This window comes from Megalopta genalis, chromosome 1 (genome assembly GCF_051020955.1).
Source record: "Megalopta genalis isolate 19385.01 chromosome 1, iyMegGena1_principal, whole genome shotgun sequence".
In the NCBI taxonomy this organism is placed as follows: Eukaryota; Metazoa; Arthropoda; class Insecta; order Hymenoptera; family Halictidae; genus Megalopta; species Megalopta genalis.
The window spans coordinates 27,148,687-27,165,667 of record NC_135013.1 but is presented as its reverse complement, the minus strand read 5'-3'; the positions used below and the strand labels follow the sequence as shown (position 1 = coordinate 27,165,667).

Genomic DNA, 16,981 nt, shown 5'->3' with positions numbered 1-16,981 from the left:
AAAGTTTTTACTTTGATCGATAACACTGCTGCGATGCGTCTTAGTCGTCTGCCGTGTTCGTTTCGTGTCAATGTTTTTGCGGAAGCGTTCTCCGTTACGGTGAACTATTGGATCTTTGTTTCTGCGGAGAGACGTGGCAACGCTTCGGTTTGCAACGCTTTGTTCCATTTTTATTCAATTTATTCGAATAATTTTTCATTCGAGAAATTCGCGAAATTCTTTATTCGATCAGTTCGAAAAATTCTTTATTCGAATTATAGAGTAATATGGAAGGAATAAATCGATAAAGTAAGAAAAAATACTTTATATTTTACCATTTTTAGTCAAATCAATTATTTCCATTATCTTACGAGTTCCTGCATGAATAAATTCTTATTCGAATAAAATCTTATTCGAACGAATTCCTATACGAATAAATTCTTGTTCGAATAGAATTTTATTCGAATGAATTCTTATTCGAATAGAATTTTATTCGAGTGAATTCTTATTCGAATAGAATTTTATTCGAGTGAATTCTTATTCGAATTTTTCTTATTCAATTTCTTCTTCTTCTTTCTTATTCAATTTATTCAATTTCAATTTCTTATTCAATTTTATTCGAATATATTTATATATAGATAAATTTTTATTCGATTGAATATTTATTCGATAGTGTCGAATTTTTATTTATTTCTATCTTATTCTCTTTATTTTATTTTTATTTCATTTTTATTTTATTTTTATTTTATTTTTATTTTATTTTTATTTTATTTTTATTTTATTTTTATTTTATTTTTATTTATTTTTATTATATTTCATGGTCTACATTTGTTATCCGTAATCCGAATAAAATTTTGTCGAACCGTGTACCAGTCTCTCGTAAATCGCTATCGTATATTGTAGATCGAAGCGTTAGTTCCACTCTTTTAGAATTAGAATCGATCTACGTTCGTGCCGTCGGCGCGTTCCTTCGGCCTTATCTCAGGATAATCTGAAAAATGGCAGACAAGAGGATCCCTGTCTTCCGTACGTACCCCATAGCGCTGCGGTAATTGACGCCGTAAAGTCTCGCCACCATCTCTATGCCGTTGCGCGGATCGCGATCCTCGTCCAGAGCTTTCAGCAAGGACCTCGCGTAGAGATGCACCGCGTCGTACAGATACGCCGTCTCCGGCACGATCTGCCTTATAACACGAAAAATAATAAAGGGATTACGTTTGAAAATTGAGCACCGTCGCCCGACTTTCGCGCCCCGATCCTGATCAAGCGGCCTCGGATCGGATTGAAACTCCGGGAGCGGAAAGATAGGCTCGCGGATAAGCCTTCCCCGAGCGGGACGAAAGGAAAATCGAGCGGAAATTTGTATCTAGCGGAAACAAGGCGGATGGGTTTCCCCGTGAACCTCGGTGATTCGAAATTCTCTTTGGAGTCGCGTTCGAGCAGAACTTCGTCGCTAATTCTTTTATTTAACAGGGGAACATTATCTTAGGTAGATTCGTGCAAATTAAAATTGATAATGATCAATAATAGTTTAAGTCATATATTAATTAAATTGTAATTCGTAATTTAGATCGTCATTCAATTAAATTACAAAGTAATTTAATTACGTTGTAATTCGTAATTCGGATCGTCATTCAATTAAATTACAAAGTAATTTAAATTAATTTAATTAATTAATTCGATTAATTTGCAAAGTACTTCAATGTAATTGAATTACAATGTAATTATAATAAATAACTTGAACTATCGCTAATAATTACCATAATAATTACCAATGCTAAACAATAAAATAATAATTAATAAGTAACAATCGAAATTGTATTCATAAATAAATATAAAATAAATTGTATTATTTAAAATAATTTATTTGGATCTATATAAATAATAAGCAGTTATTTTTATCTTCCACTTAAACCTCCGAATAACAATTACTTTTGTATTTGAATTCACTCAGCGATTAAAATATACCTATCAATTGAATTAACTTTGAATCATGCTAATTGAAGTACAAGTTAAATTACAACCTGATTGAAATACAATGTAGTCGAATTACATTGCGATTGAAATACAATGTAATTCACTTGGGAAATTGGATCGGAACGTAATCGAATCAGCAGAACTCTCGACTCTCGCTGAAAATCTGTTTCCACGAGATTGTAATAGTCACCTGAACGTTTCCACCCTTTTTCTTGGCCGGATTACTGAAGTTGAAGGGTGGTTTCTCCCGATAGACATGGACCAGCTGGGTGAAGTTGTCCGAGTAGATCGGCGCGGATGCTACTACGCTGAAGTAGTTGCGGTACGATTTCAGAATGGACGGGTGCATCGGTGCACCCCACACGTCGCGGAAGTATTTATTCGGATCGTTGTCGTCGTACTGCGCGATGTCGACGCCGACAACCCAGTACTTTCCTGTCGGATCAATCGGAATGATCAATCCCTTCGTCGATCGATGAAAGTTCGATGTCGTTTGGAAGATACTTGAGCAACTACTGGCGTAATCAATCGTTTGCGGACGACAGAACTTGCATCTATACTACCGTGCATAATTCTTTGAATCCTTGCACATTATTATGAGAATATATTATTGGTCTATATATATATTAGGGGGACCGGAAAGTAATGTCGTTTCTGCGCATATTTATCTGTTTGAATGTAATGTAAACAAACGACATAACTTATATATATATTTTAATCAATTTTCAATCAAATTTTCAATCAAACTTGTAATAGACCAATAATATTATATATACATATATATATAGACCACAATATATTATATATATATTATATATTGGTCTATATATATAATATATTATTAGTCTATTACAAGTTTGATTGAAAATTTGATTCGTATAATGCCTGTAAACATCGATAAATATTTAACATACTAGCATTTGTTGAAAGGAAGAATCATAAATTAAAATCGGCATAAAATTGATATCGCGGTGACGCGACAAATGCTTCTTAACTGCTAACTATTATTTGAACCATGAATTGAAACTGTCAACAGAACGTATTAATAAATATATTGAATAATAAATTATTAAATCTTCAAGCGTTTTCCATCTTGCTATCGAGTATTCCAAGAACTGTCCGCAAACAGTTGAAAGCCTAGCGATTTTGACCGTCGAATGAGCGAGTTTCCTTAAAATGCACGGAGCTTCTGCCGAATGTTTCAAGTAAAATGAGTTTCTCACGCTCTAGTCGTTGAGAAAGCGTTTCATACAGTGTCTTAAAATCGTCACGATTTTGTTACCGGTGTCTCGCTAACGAAATTGTTACATTTTTCGTTACAATTCGGCAGAAGTTCCTGGATTCGATAGGGAGCGACGATAAAGCTAGTGGCACTGCTTCCGCAGTATACGTGCCTGATTACGTTACAGCAGATTTATACCTTGTTCCAAGAGCTTCTTCTCGTCCAGAGCTATCAAGAGACCTATGTGCTCATAATAGTCGCCTAGAATCACGTAAACTGGAACAGAACGCGACATGTTTCCGGTAATTTCACAGGATTCCGTTTCCGATTAGGCCGCTCTTTGCCTAATCGTTTCCGAGAGAAACAGCGAATACGGGGTTGCATTATCGCATTGGTGCCTTTTATCCAATTAATTGACCAAAATAAATTCCCTCGTTCAAGCTTACGATACAATAACAAAGTGACGAGAAGTCTAAATAAATTCAGTCTTGTCATTCTTGTAAATCAACGCACGTTAGTCGCTTCTCGAGCTCGCTCGATTTAGCGTTAAAATAAGATAACAACTGTGAGATTGAGAAAATTTACAGATTTCAGCCCATTGTCAAGACATTCGAGCTCAAAGTGCCAAGTAGTGTCCATCGACACACAAATTTTACATTTCAACTACAGTGAATTCTTCCCAATTTTCCTTCAGCTTGTAAACAAAAATGGACAATTTGGGAAGAGGAGATACGATTATTCGAGCCTTGCACCTCATTTTTATAATTCTTGACAATCGGGAACCATAAAAATGAGCCGCGAGGCTCGAATAATCGCATCTCTTGCCAAATTGCCCATTTTTGTTTACAAGCTGAAGGAAAATTGGGGAGAATTTACTGTACGCAGTTATAGTCAAATATCGGAAAATCAATGATATTCAGAAAAAAACGATGCATTTACGAGCAGTGCCCGATTTTACCGAGTTTCGAAGCCGTAAGAGTATCAATCTCCGTAACAATCGTGCGATTGTTATTTAATCCTGGCGAACGTTTTCTTTGGGAAAAGTTTGCACCGCGCGTCGGCGGCTATTTTTAGAAACCGGATGATACCGAAATAGACGGTGCTAATCAATGGGTCGAATTAGGCCTGGTATCTATTCGCCGCGCGTCGCATTCCGGTCGTTGTAATATGCGGGTTATCGCGCGAGCCGACGGTGAATTAAAATGCGGGTAGCCTGTTTCGTGAGGCGACGCGTGAAACGTGATTGGGGAAAAGTGCCTCTCCTTGTTTCGAGATCGTTTCACCGTTATCGCGATCATCGTAAATTAAGAAGAAACGAGGTTGCCGCGATACGTTCGGGAAAAACGATGTCGCCGTGGTCTCTCTTTTCTTTTCTGTTTCGCAAGAAAACGGACGGACCGATGTCGAACGGGATACTCACTGCGCGTCTCCCGATACGTCTCGCCGACGATCTCGTGGAACGGATTCGACGTGTAACCGTAGAAGTACGGTTCCTGCCAGGAACGCAGGAAGTTCACCGTGACACCTGCTGCATCGAACGCCGACAATATCGTTTGCGCCACCGTCGACATCTTGTTGAACTCGTACCGCGACGAGTTCATGTACATGAACGTCACCTGAAAGTTTACGCGCGACACGCGAATTCTATTATGTCTGTTAACCGTTTGAACTCGATGCTGTTTCAACTGAAAATATAAAATCATTTTTCTCGCTTACGGTATTTCTATTTTATACGAGAAAATGCATTTTATGCATATATGAAAATTGGCTCTTGGGACTCGCGCAACAGTTACGCTCTTAACAATTTTTCAAATGTAAACTTCGTTAATATCAAAATAATCCTAAAAGGTGATATAACAAATATTAGTGATGTTTCGGAGTCGCCATTCGAGTGCAAAGGGTTAAGTGTTATGTCACGATCAGAGTGCGGATCTTCGTGCGAAGCAAAACTTGTCTGCGTCAATTGTAACGAGTAGACGCTGAATGCGATACTGTTTCTTTTTTAAATAATTTTACGAGACAATTTCTTCTTACATGTCTTCATTTACTTTCATTCGTATGTTCCGTTTCTATAGTGCAAGGTTATTTTAAACATATAACATTATTACTTAAACATATAACAGCTCATAAACAATCGGATAGAAGGCGGTAGCCTAATTTATATCATCCAGTATCTCGAGGAAGAAGAAGAATTCTCGAATAGGGCACACATGAGTACAATTAAAATTCGTCAGAAAACAAAAGACATATACAGGGTATCCCAAAAATGTCTCGCAATCCGAAAGTGGCGGGTTCCTCGGGTCATTTGAAGCAACTTTTTCCTTTACAAAGATTTTCTCCGAGGCACCGTTAACGAGTTATTAGCGAAAAACAGTGACCAATGAGAGGCGAGCTCAGCTGGCGCGAGGCGATCGAGCCAGTGAGCGGAACTGGGCTTCGTGCGCTGGTTGGCTGGGCCGCCGCGCGTCAGCCGTACTCGATTCTTATTGGTCACTGTTTTTCGTTAATAACTCGTTAACGGTGCGTCGGAGAACATTTTTGTAAAGAAAGAAGTTGCTTCAAACGATCCGAGGAACTCGCCATTTCTGGATTGCAAGACATTTTTGGAACACCCTGTATACGCTGTTCGTTCACCTCGATCCGCGTTCTGTTCAACTGTTAAATGGCTACTGGCGTTGTTATAATATGTTAATTAAGCGATGGTGGTTTCACTCACTTTGGTCCAGTTGAATGCCAGCAGGACGGAGACGACCGATTTGGAGATCTGCGTGTCGGGCGGCCTGGTCCTCGCGAACGTTGGATACTCCTTCTTGTCGGAGGACGCGCGGTGCGTGCAAAACTAGAACCAAGATATCGAGCAGTGCCGACCTGGATGCGGCTTGTTCGCTCTATTATACCGTGGCGATAGTTATTGCCAGGTCGGAATTCAGGTGAGCGCGGCCGCCAGGTAGAGATAAATGTGCGCGCGAGCCGGTCTCGAATTTGCATTCGATTTCTAGGCTGGTCTGTTGCAAGCATGAAAGACGACGCGGTCATGTGATCGCCGACGGCCGAACGTAAAATCGAACGAAAAGACGACGGAGGATGCCTGGACAGTGATCCACGATCGACACATTGTTCGTTACGTTACACTATGTGTCCTAATTAGATGTCGTGCAACGACAAATTCGTTGCCGAGCAACGCGACAATATATTAATTAAATTATTTGTCTGTTGTCAAATCAGATACAATTTTGAACCTATTTATAAATTATATAATTGTTTAAAACTGATTATTACGTAATGTCTGCATAATTGTACTAAATCAATTTATGTAAAATTTGTATTAATTATATTAAATTTACGCAAATTGTATAAAACTCCAGAGATATTTATAAATTAAATAACTGTATCAAATTTTTTTTTGATTCACGGCGATCTATAACGCGAATTATGCGGTGCACGATGGGAATGAATTCGATCGAAATTTACTTTGCTTCGCGATGTCATAATTCGATCGGAGGAGCGAATCGAGAAGCTCTTCGGCCATTGTCGATTAATTTCTCGAGTCGAGTCGAACGAGATTTCTCGAGCTCGGGTTCAACGGATCGTGAAACGGTGCGCCCAATATTTTCGGCGAGCCGGCGGCGGGGACGGTGGAAACGGTTCAATGATCCGGATAATTTCCCGGGAAGATGGATGGTGTCTTTTCTCTGTTTCCCGACGCGTCTACCAGCTACGCTTCTTCCGCGACAGCTGCGAGATTAAAAGAAATCTAATGAATTACGCGCGGGAATAGCTTCGTCGCTCCGGACCGCCACGCCGCCGCCGCGGCCTCTCGTTTCTCTCTTAGGTCTTTCGCGTCAATTACTGCCCTTTTTCTTCGAACGCCGTTCTTCAGGCTGGTGCGCGCGTCAGTCGTCGTCGCCGCGCCCTCGAATTCTCGAGCGAAGTCTCTCGAGCTGCGAAAGACGACTTACAAAACGATAGATTTCCACGGGAAGTTTCTTTTGTTACTTGTTTACTCTGCGATGCAATTTCTGTTGTCAGGCTCCCGCGTTGGTAGCTCCTTCTCGGCGAGGTTATTAATGAATTGCGTTTATTACAAAGCAGAATTATGCAAGATAAATGTTCTGCAGGACGCTGGAGTCAAAGAGAACAATTTCAGAATGTTGAGGATAATTTAGTTCTTAAAATCATCTGTCTTTCTTAAATTCTCTCGATTCTTCACAGTTGCGTTCTAATAATAATAATAATAATAATAATAATAATAATAATAATAATAAAAATAATAATTCTAAGTTTTGCAATAAATATTTTTTTTTAAATTGGTTATTCAACCCTTCGACTACGAAAGGCGTATATATATACGCCCTTGCAGGTCTACAAATACGTAAAAAAGACGCAAATATACGCTCTCTACATCTTGTTGACTGATTAATTAATTAACTCTCTTTCTTAAATTCTCTCGATCCTTCGCAGTTGTGTTCTAATCGATAAGCTTTGCAATAAGTACTCTTTTTTTCAATCGGTTATTCAACCCTTCGATTACGAAAAGCGTATATATACGCCCTCGCAAGTCTACAAATACGTAAAAAAGACGCAAATATACGCTCTCTACATTTTGTTAACTGCAACACCGTCGCTGTTGCATCAAATAATTGTAGTATTAAACGCGTTAAATGAAACTTGTTATTCATTATCAATATCGAATTTCTTTACGATTATCTTCGTAATGACATGCGACACCCAGTCGCATCGACTGATTTGTTCGTTTCGCTTCGTTCGTATTGATGGTTCGTCGGAGTCAAAGGGTTAACGTCGCATCAACCACTTATGGGTTATTAGCGACTCCAATGAATATTTAAAAAAGATACGATTATTCGATCTGAGGTTTCTGAAGCCATTAGGCAGATATCTAAAGGTATCTATAAAGGTCAAAAGAAAGGAAAGATAAAATAGAAATCCTGTCAACTCTTGCGATCTGCATAAAATCCGCCATCTGAGTCTAACGTATTTCTCGAAAACGAAAGCTCTTACGGCAGAAAATGTCGTAACTCTATCCACGGGTAATTTACTAATCCTGAAGTATATGATTGTAATATCCACTCGCCGCTTCAAACTTTCTAAAGCTGAGCGATAATCCTTGAATATCAATCTCGAAGGCAAAAGCGGCAATAAAACATTGCAATGCGGTTCTCAGCCTCTCTCTCTCTCTCTCTCTCTCTCTTTTTCTCTCTCTCGCTCTCTCTCTCTTTCTCTCTCTCGCTCTCTCTCTCTCTCTCTTTCTCTCTCTCTCTCTCTCTCTCTCTCTCTCTCTCTCTCTCTTCGAGTAGTCCATGTTACCAAGTAAACAAGCGAAGAAGAGTCGCGCGAATTTCGAAATTCAGCCTCGAACTAAAGCTAAAAACGCGCCGCGTGAGGTTAGCGAAACGAAGAATTTTCGAAAAACTGTCCCGTAGGAGACAGACGACGAAGAATCTTCTACGCTTCGCGGCTAATGAGCCGACGGAGGCTCTCCGTCGGTTTTTCAGGAGCCGACGGCGGGAACCGGCGCGGTTAGAAAACGAGCAGAGGACCCCGGGATGCCGGGGAGTGCTAATAGATAAAGGCGTTCGCGGGCAACGATGGCGTTGAATGGGTTAAACGTGTCGTAACCTCGGCTCCGGCGCATTCGTATTCCTCGGTGGTCGGCGAATAATTTATTTGCCCGGTTGGCCCGGCGCTCCCGGGAGCTTAAACCGCGCATTGCACCGCCAGATCACGTCGGAACAAGCGAAAAAACGATCGCGGCGAAACGCCGCGCCGGGACCTGTATTCGTGCTATTACATAGAGATACCGTGGTTCTCGGTTTCGATGGCGGCGACGACGACGACGACGACCTGCACCGAACGGGTCACCGATGCCGAACGGTTCACCGATCCTCGATTTCGGTCGCGTGCTACATATTTCACGATCGCGAATTTCCCCGCGACACATTTCCCAGTTCCAGCAGAAAAGTCGACGTCGTTTAATATCTGCGGGACTCTTCGCGACATCCTGCTGTCCTCTTGGATGCAGAACCGGGTCAGACCATTGTTTGTGCGCGGAGTCAGCTCTCAGGACATTTAACCCTTTGCACTTTCTTTCACGGCCGCGTTGATTAGCAGTTGCTCGTTCAGTCATCGGACGCTATGTAAAGACACAGCTTTTTGTTTTGCCATATCACTCGGATAAACAATAAAAATTGAGGAAGGTTGACATTTTTCACCAATCCAAAGTACAGAACACATTGTTATAAATCACTCGTGGCCTGTTCGAGCTGATCTCAGCAAGAAAGTGTTTTTAACTTGTATAACGCGAATTATACAAACTAATTAAAAAGCAATTAATGTATTATCACCGGTTTATTCGGTTACCGATTAAAAGACGAAGTTTCACAGCGAGGGAAACGGCAAATAAAGATTTACTTTCATTTCTGGATCTCGATGAGAATCGAATTTCGTTTCGATTTAGGAGAAATGACCAACGTTCGCGTTTAATTGTTATTATCTGTGAAATCTTCGTTAAGAGTTCGTCTCGTTACGGCGCGAGGAGTTACATATGGCTCATTGGCATTAGCAGAGTGCGACAGGGGAGAAGCATGAAGTTGTGTTTGGGGAAGGGCGTCTTTCCGAGAAATGCACAGCTGGCTGTGATTCAGTCCATTTAGATCCCTATCAATTTTTTCGGAAGTACGCCCTTGGAGAGATTTTGTCCGGATTTGTTGTATCTCGTGTCTCATCTAATCGGATAGCAAGCGAATTATGTTACTCTCTGGAGACTGAGTAGATCATTGATCCGATTGCTTGGAATGATCGTCGACTCGGCGATGATGTTGTCGTTCTCAGAAAATCAACGTTCTCGTCGGACATTAAAAATTAACGCAGCTGAAATAGGACTCCAGCGAATCCATGCGAATATTAACGAGCGCCGATGCAATTGTTCAATAAACTCTATAATGATGTTCACAAAATTAACTTGTCGAATATAACAATAACTTTAGCATTGACTTATTGAATTCGATCGAGATGCAATATGCATGATTCAACTCCTGCTTTTCGTGGGCTGTGACACGTTTCCATGCTTTTCAATTTGTTCACAAAATCCAGGCGAGAGTTTAAAAACTGCGGTTTTCATGCGTTTTTTGAGGAAAACGACTACAGTAATGTCTCCCTAACTGACGCTTAGATTGTGCAGAAAAAAGGACAATGTGGGAACAGAAGATACGATTATTCCGACTTTGCATCATGTTTTTGTAATTGTTGACAATCGGTAACTATAAAAACAAGTCGCAAGGCTCGAATTCGCAAGGCTCCTCTTCTCAAATTGTCCACTTTTGTGGACAATCTGAGCGTCAATTAGGGAGACATCACTGTATATTAAAAACAGAATTGCAGAGACATTAGAAGAATTCGAAAATGATCTTATACATTACATGCAACTGATTAAAATGATTAACGCTTTAATGGCCGCAGTCATTTTTTTTGTCAAGGTTATGTCAAACGTTGCCAGGGACCGGCAATATTTATGTAAATTCATGAAACGATTCAACATGTGCGAACATACACGTAAAACAAAACAAAAAGACAACAAATTTAGCATTTCTCATTTGTGTGATAATTATTAAAGCAATCACCTACGTAATTATTAAAGCATCATACACACGTTCTGTATGCGAATATATGTGTACGTGAATTCAGTCATTAAACTGATTAAAAGAGGAAAAACATTTTTACCCGACTTCCGTCCCTCACAATCAACGCGGACAGTTTTTATTTCGAATAAAAGTCCGCGGTCTACTAACGAATATATTTGATGACTCCAGTTAATAGGATAACCAGGGAATGTTTTCGCAGCCGCGAATTTCCCGGCACGTCCGAGAGGAACCGCAATAAAAATGGTCTCGGACTAAAAGCATGTTGCCAACTTGTTACTCGACCAGAGTGCTACCAGAAGCGCATACCCGCACGCGTATGTTTGAGAGTGGCTTGGCCGAAGGGCGGTTTTCCGGGTTTAGTTGGATTTACCAAAGTAATGCATCCGCGAGAGAGAGAGCCGGCTCTGCTGAAAACCGCGTAAAAAGCGCATCGCTCCGTCTTCCGCGATAAACTCTGACTACGATTCCGATATCTTCCGGATTCCCGATATCGCGTGGTTGTTTTTTGGTCAACGAATGGGACCGACGCAACGGCACTCACGTAAGATATCATGGGGAGGTTGAACGCGGCCGCCATTCTGCCCTCGTGGATGCAGGTTTCTTGGGGACCGATGTACGCGCTGATGTTCCTCGTCCACAGATCCGCAGTCATCCGGATGCTGTTCTCCTCTACCCCATAAGTTTCAGCGACGACGAAGTCGAGCTTGTGTCCCCGTCGGCCGAGCTCGCCCGCGTTCACCTGAAACTCCCCGGAAAACCGTATATCCCTCTCAATGAATTAATTAAGATCCGTCGTACTCGCGCACATTACCACGTAGCAGCGTCAGCGCATTTAAAAAAAAAAACCGAGGGAAAAAGCTGTCCTCCGCGCAGCGGTCCGCGAAGCGAAATAATTTTGGACAGAAATTATATATATATAATATATATAATATAATATATATATTATAATATATATAATATATATAATATAATATATATAATATATATAATATAATATATATATTATAATATATATAATATATATAATATAATATATATATTATAATTATATATATATATATATATATATATAATTTCTGTCCAAAATTATTTCAGCGTTATTACAAGCTTTGAGGTCATGGTGTAATAGGTCATTGAATTCGTCTTGACATCAGTTGTGATTTTATGAAGTCAAAAATATATACTAATTTCGAAAAAATCGAGATTGCTTTAATTATTTGAAGGAATTATTTTAAGGAGTTTGCTTCTGAGATTTTGTGTATTAAAATTTGTAGAAATGTAAATGCTAATGAATCTTTGTTGGAAATATTTTCGCATTAGACCGATCGCAGAACGCTTTAGTACTGCGAATGTTTGCTTGTTAAAATTCACAGAGAATTCATATTTTCAGGTACTTGCACTTAAAACTTACGCGAACATGTTAGCGGTAGTGCAAACTTTCATATAAACGAAATGCGATGTTTAGCACTTTTAATCATTGTTTTACAAGCTCCCTCGAAGCTCCAATTAGTAAAAAGCAACATTTTCTCTTTACGAATTGAAAAATTCTTGTGAAATGTATAAATACCTGAAATGCAGTTGTTGATACATATAAAAATGTATGACACACTTTGCATTCGATATACCATAGGGACTAGTGGAAATAATTAATTTTAGTTTCGATTCGAAGATTTTTTCTTTATAACGTATATATTTTCGATTTTGAAGGAATCCTCGAAGGGACAAAAATTCTGAATAATATAAAAGTTGGAAAGTTGACTTCTGGCCACGAGTTAACGCTTCTTGGACTACTGTGCACCGAGCCGAAATGCTTAAACAATTTTCCCCTTGGGACGAAATCGAAAATAATTTGGCCCTTGCCCAGTCCTGGGTCTAGGTAGACCCGAGATTTCGAATGTTGTATCGGGCGCTTCATCGGAACGACAAATATAAGTCCAAGCGGGACGACTGCCAAGCATGAAATACATTGTGCCTCGGATTATAGACACTTTATTATTAGATCGCGGATGTTTATGCGTGACTTCTCGTTTGGATAGATTCAATTCATTGCAAACGCGTGTTCCTCGGTAATAAATGTTTTGATAGCGTCGAGACGAGACGCTTCTTACCAGCAGTATTGGGCAAATTTTATTTAAAATAAGAAACTACAAACTGACCTAATGTCTCACTCGCAAATTATGACTAAATCTTTTATTTAACTAAAAAATCATTCAAATAATTCCAGAAATAATTTATCTATTATCTCTTATTTGCAAATAAAGTGTGACTTTTTATTCGAATCTAGATAAAAAGCGAATTTTTGTTTTTTATAGCGTAATAAGCAATTAAACGATAATTAATAGCTAACGATTGAAATTGTATTTATAAATAAGAAATGAGTTGTAATATTAGAAACAATTTATTTGGATCTGTATGAATAATAAGTAATTATTTTTCTCTTTTATAACAAATTTTCTCTTAAATAACAAATAATTCCCTATTTAAATAATCACTCAGATGAACAGTTACTTAAACGTTGCCCAACTTTGGATACCAGGAATCTTTACAAAAATAAGAGATCATGCAACAGTACATCACTAAAATTTATCCTCGAATCGATTTGCACCAACACTCCAACAGTTTCGACTCAGCGCGTACCTCGAAAATTCCGAAATAGCCGTTAATGCTAAAAATACCTTGAACGATCTCTTGCGGACAAATCTTGCATTATTCATTGTCCGACCCGATACACTTTGCATACCCGTTGCATATCACTGGCGCGCAAACATCCGTAGCGTAATTATAAACTCACGGCGACCGATTGCACGAGGTAAGGTCCGCTCATAGCAAATTCATTTCTATTTCGGTCGCGCGATAACCGGCAGAGCTCCCGAACCTATTAATTAACGACTTCCGCGCTAATTGCGGTCGGCCGGTGTATTCGCAGAAAGGCCGGTGGAGGAAAGGGGAAGCGGGGATGCGTTACCTCGTCCACGGCGAGCGATATTGCACCGGATATCCGAACGCCGGGTTTGTGATACTCCTGGTCCCCTGGAGGTCTCTTCGAGCCGGTGATGTATCCGAGGGTGAAGGTCTCCGCTTCGGCGCCCTTCACGAGTAGTACGTGGATCGCCGTTAGTAATAGACAAGCCCTCTCCACGTTTGCCAGTAGCATGCCCAGTCGAGGAACCTTCGCAGTCAAGGAACTTGTAGAGCAACGATCTCGTTGGAGCATCGGAGGAGACGACGAGAGAGAGGGACAGAGAGATAGAGAAAGAAAGAAAGAGAAAAAATGGGGGAGAAAGAGGAAGAAAGAAAGAGGAAGGAAAAGGGAGAAAGAGAAAGAAAGAGAAAGAAAGCAAGAGAGAGAAAGAGGACGAAAGAAAAAGAAAGCAAGAGAGGAAAGAGAAAGAAAGAAAAAGAAAGCAAGAGTGAGAAAGAGAACGAAAGAAAAAGAAAGCAAGAAAGGAAAGAGAAAGAAACAAAAATAAATCAAGAGAGAGAAAGAGAATTAATTAGTTGGAGAGAAGGAGAAACAAAGAAAGAGAAAGAAAAAGAAAGAAAGGAGAAGGGAGAAAAGAAAGCAAAAGAGAGAAAGAGAATTAATTAGTTGGAGAGAGAGAGAGAACGAAAGAAAGAGAAAGAAAAAGAGAGAAAGGAAAAGGGAGAAAGAGAAAGCAAGAGAGAGAGAAAGAAAGATAATTAATTAGTTGGAGAGAAAGAGAAAGGAAGAAAGAGAAAGAATAAGAAAGAAATGAAAAGGGAGAAAGAGAAAGCAAGAGGGAGAAAGAGAATTACAGTAATGTCTCTCTAATTGACGCCCAGATTGTCCACGAAAAATGGACAATTAGATACGATTATTCGATTCTTGCGGTTCATTTTTATAATTACGAATTGACTATAAAAACGAGCTGTAAAAATTGTCCATTTCTGTGGATAACCTGAGCGTCAATTAGAGAGACATTACCGTAATTGGAGAGAAAGAAAAAGAAAGAAAGAAAAAGGGAGAAAGAGAAAGAAAGAAAGAGAAAGGAAGAGCGAGAAAGAAAAAGAAAGAGGAAGAAAGAGATAGAAGAAAGAAAAAGAAAGAGAGTGGGAGAGAAACGAAGAAAGAGAAAGGTAGGGAGAGAGAGAGAGAGAGAGAGAGTCACCGCAGAAGCCACTCGTCGATGGAATTACGATACTTTCGCCGGCGCTTTTATCATAGATTGCGTCGTCCTGGTGGCTCGTTCATCACTCGCGGGAATGCAATCGTTGCACTTTCGCGAGCCGAGCCGACGCGAACGGGCGAGCCGAGCCGTGCAAGCGAACGAGCGAGCGAGCGAGCGAGAGAACGAACGGTCGCGTGCTTTTATTTTGCAACTGGGGCCAATAAAAGCATGAGCTTGCGGGCGAAAGATATAGGGAGGGTAATGGATGAAACCGGTAAGCTCGACGGGGTTGCAATAAACACCATCAATCTCCTATGGAGTGGCGCGCACTTCCTCTTCCTGCATTTCGCCACCGTTCACCGCAATCACTGGACCACTACGATTCCCCCGTACTCCTGCCGCTTTTTCTGGCCGACTGTTGTGGTAGCGCGAGACTGATTGCCAGCAAGCCACGAGTCGTCCGCGAGCTATTTTCTCCGACGTCTCGATCGGTCAAACCTCGATACGCGAGCCGCTCGTTGTGCCTTTGTTTTCTTTTCTTTTTCTTTTTTTTTACGGGAAAAACGGACGACCGGCTCGGAAGTGGAAGAATCGGCTCTCGTCGGTGTACACGGCGCTGCTTGGAAATTGCATCGGGATCGCCGGCTCGTTAGAAGAGTGCAACGCTTTTTCGCGGTCCTGGCAACAACGTCGTCGTCGCGGATTGCTCCCCCGAGTGCGTTAAAGCACGCGTATGCGAGCGTATTTCAGAGAGATTTTCATCGTAACGGTAGCATACGGATTTTTTGATAAAAGCTGCACTTTGAGGCCAGAGTTACAGGAGCCTCGAATCAACATTGGTTATCTATCCTAATGGAAAGCTAATGGAAAGCGAGGAAAATTTGTCCTTGTTTTTAACTAGACTCTGACCTGGGTGCAGTGGGTGCAATCTATTCTAATTCTAATCGATCAAGTGTTCTTGTGACGCGTGCCGGGCCGGGCCGTGGAAAAATCGATATTCGAAATAGTGAATAGACTATAAATATTCGTATTCACTTTTGCAATACAAAATTTGGATAACAAACTTCTTTACACGTGTATGGAAATAGCATTTCAAATATATCGAACGGCTATTTAAGAGAAGGTTTATTTGCCAAATACCGCACTGCATGAGATGTTAAAGCTATTTACAGTCTATTCACTATTTCAAACATCTATTTTTCCCCAGTCCCGATGTCTGGTCATGGCGTGCTGTTTCTACTTACAACGGATGACAATGCACGCGTGCTCGATGACTCGGAAGCGAACGTTATCCACGACCATAATTTAACCTCGAATGAAAATATTTTATTCTATATCTTCGAGTCGTTTATTCGTAAAGAATGGGCCATCCAAGAGGGTCTTCTTCGTTATTCATGCTCACACGTGAATCTGTTTTATCATAAAGGTACGCTAAAGACAACAAATCATCGTTCGCCTACAGAAATGTACTTTTTGTTGCAATATCTCGACGCAGTATCGCAGTATCTACTTTTTGCCTGTTGAGCCTTTTACGGTACAAACTCATGCTCTGCTCTCCTATCGAGATTGAATTTGAATGCATGATCGATAGCTTTTTAGACGTGGAAGAATTTCACCGATCACCGTGCCGGCCGATTTAACTCTTTAAATCGCGGCTTTATCAATGTCAATCATGTTAAACATTCGTTTGATTTCTCTTTTTCGCTCGAACGTTACAGACTCATCTCATTAATTATATCGCGTCGCTGAATATAAAATCACAGTCGCTTTTAGCGCTCCAGTGAAACCACTGTTGAATCATTATGGCGTTGTTCAGAGAAATAAGACATAATAAATATTTCCAAGCGCGTTTCAACGGCGCCGCAACGTATAAATCACAGGAAAAGATGAAGAAGAACCGAGAATAACGATCTTCCCGAAACGTCTCGCGCGTTATTCGTCACCGCGTTTTCGAAGGCCGACAGTGCCATAATCGCACAAAATCCGCGAACTAACGGGCGACGGTGTATTAATCG

At 40.4% G+C, this 16,981-nt stretch overlaps 1 protein-coding gene and 1 long non-coding RNA gene across 5 annotated transcripts in view; one reads left to right on the top strand and one right to left on the bottom strand.

Moving 5' to 3' along the window:
• The window catches only part of LOC117220956 (uncharacterized), a 405,009-nt gene that overhangs the window by 24,535 nt on the left and 363,493 nt on the right, over positions 1-16,981 (top strand). The window lies entirely within an intron of this gene.
• LOC117220801 (guanylate cyclase 32E) overlaps positions 1-16,981 on the bottom strand; it is a 46,442-nt gene that overhangs the window by 12,385 nt on the left and 17,076 nt on the right. For 2 of the 4 annotated variants that reach the window (XM_033471147.2, XM_033471155.2), the window contains exons 2-8: positions 13,802-14,005; positions 11,378-11,575; positions 5,895-6,017; positions 4,599-4,794; positions 3,377-3,454; positions 2,147-2,391; positions 1,014-1,159 (exon numbers count right to left, since the gene is read on the bottom strand). In XM_033471147.2, the coding sequence (XP_033327038.1) occupies positions 1,014-1,159; positions 2,147-2,391; positions 3,377-3,454; positions 4,599-4,794; positions 5,895-6,017; positions 11,378-11,575; positions 13,802-13,990 (1,175 nt within the window). In that variant the 5' untranslated portion in view covers positions 13,991-14,005. Of the gene's footprint in view, positions 1-1,013; positions 1,160-2,146; positions 2,392-3,376; positions 3,455-4,598; positions 4,795-5,894; positions 6,018-11,377; positions 11,576-13,801; positions 14,006-14,966; positions 15,222-15,268; positions 16,293-16,981 lie in introns of those variants that run through there. The other 2 variants (XM_033471140.2, XM_033471163.2) reach the window with 2 other exon arrangements.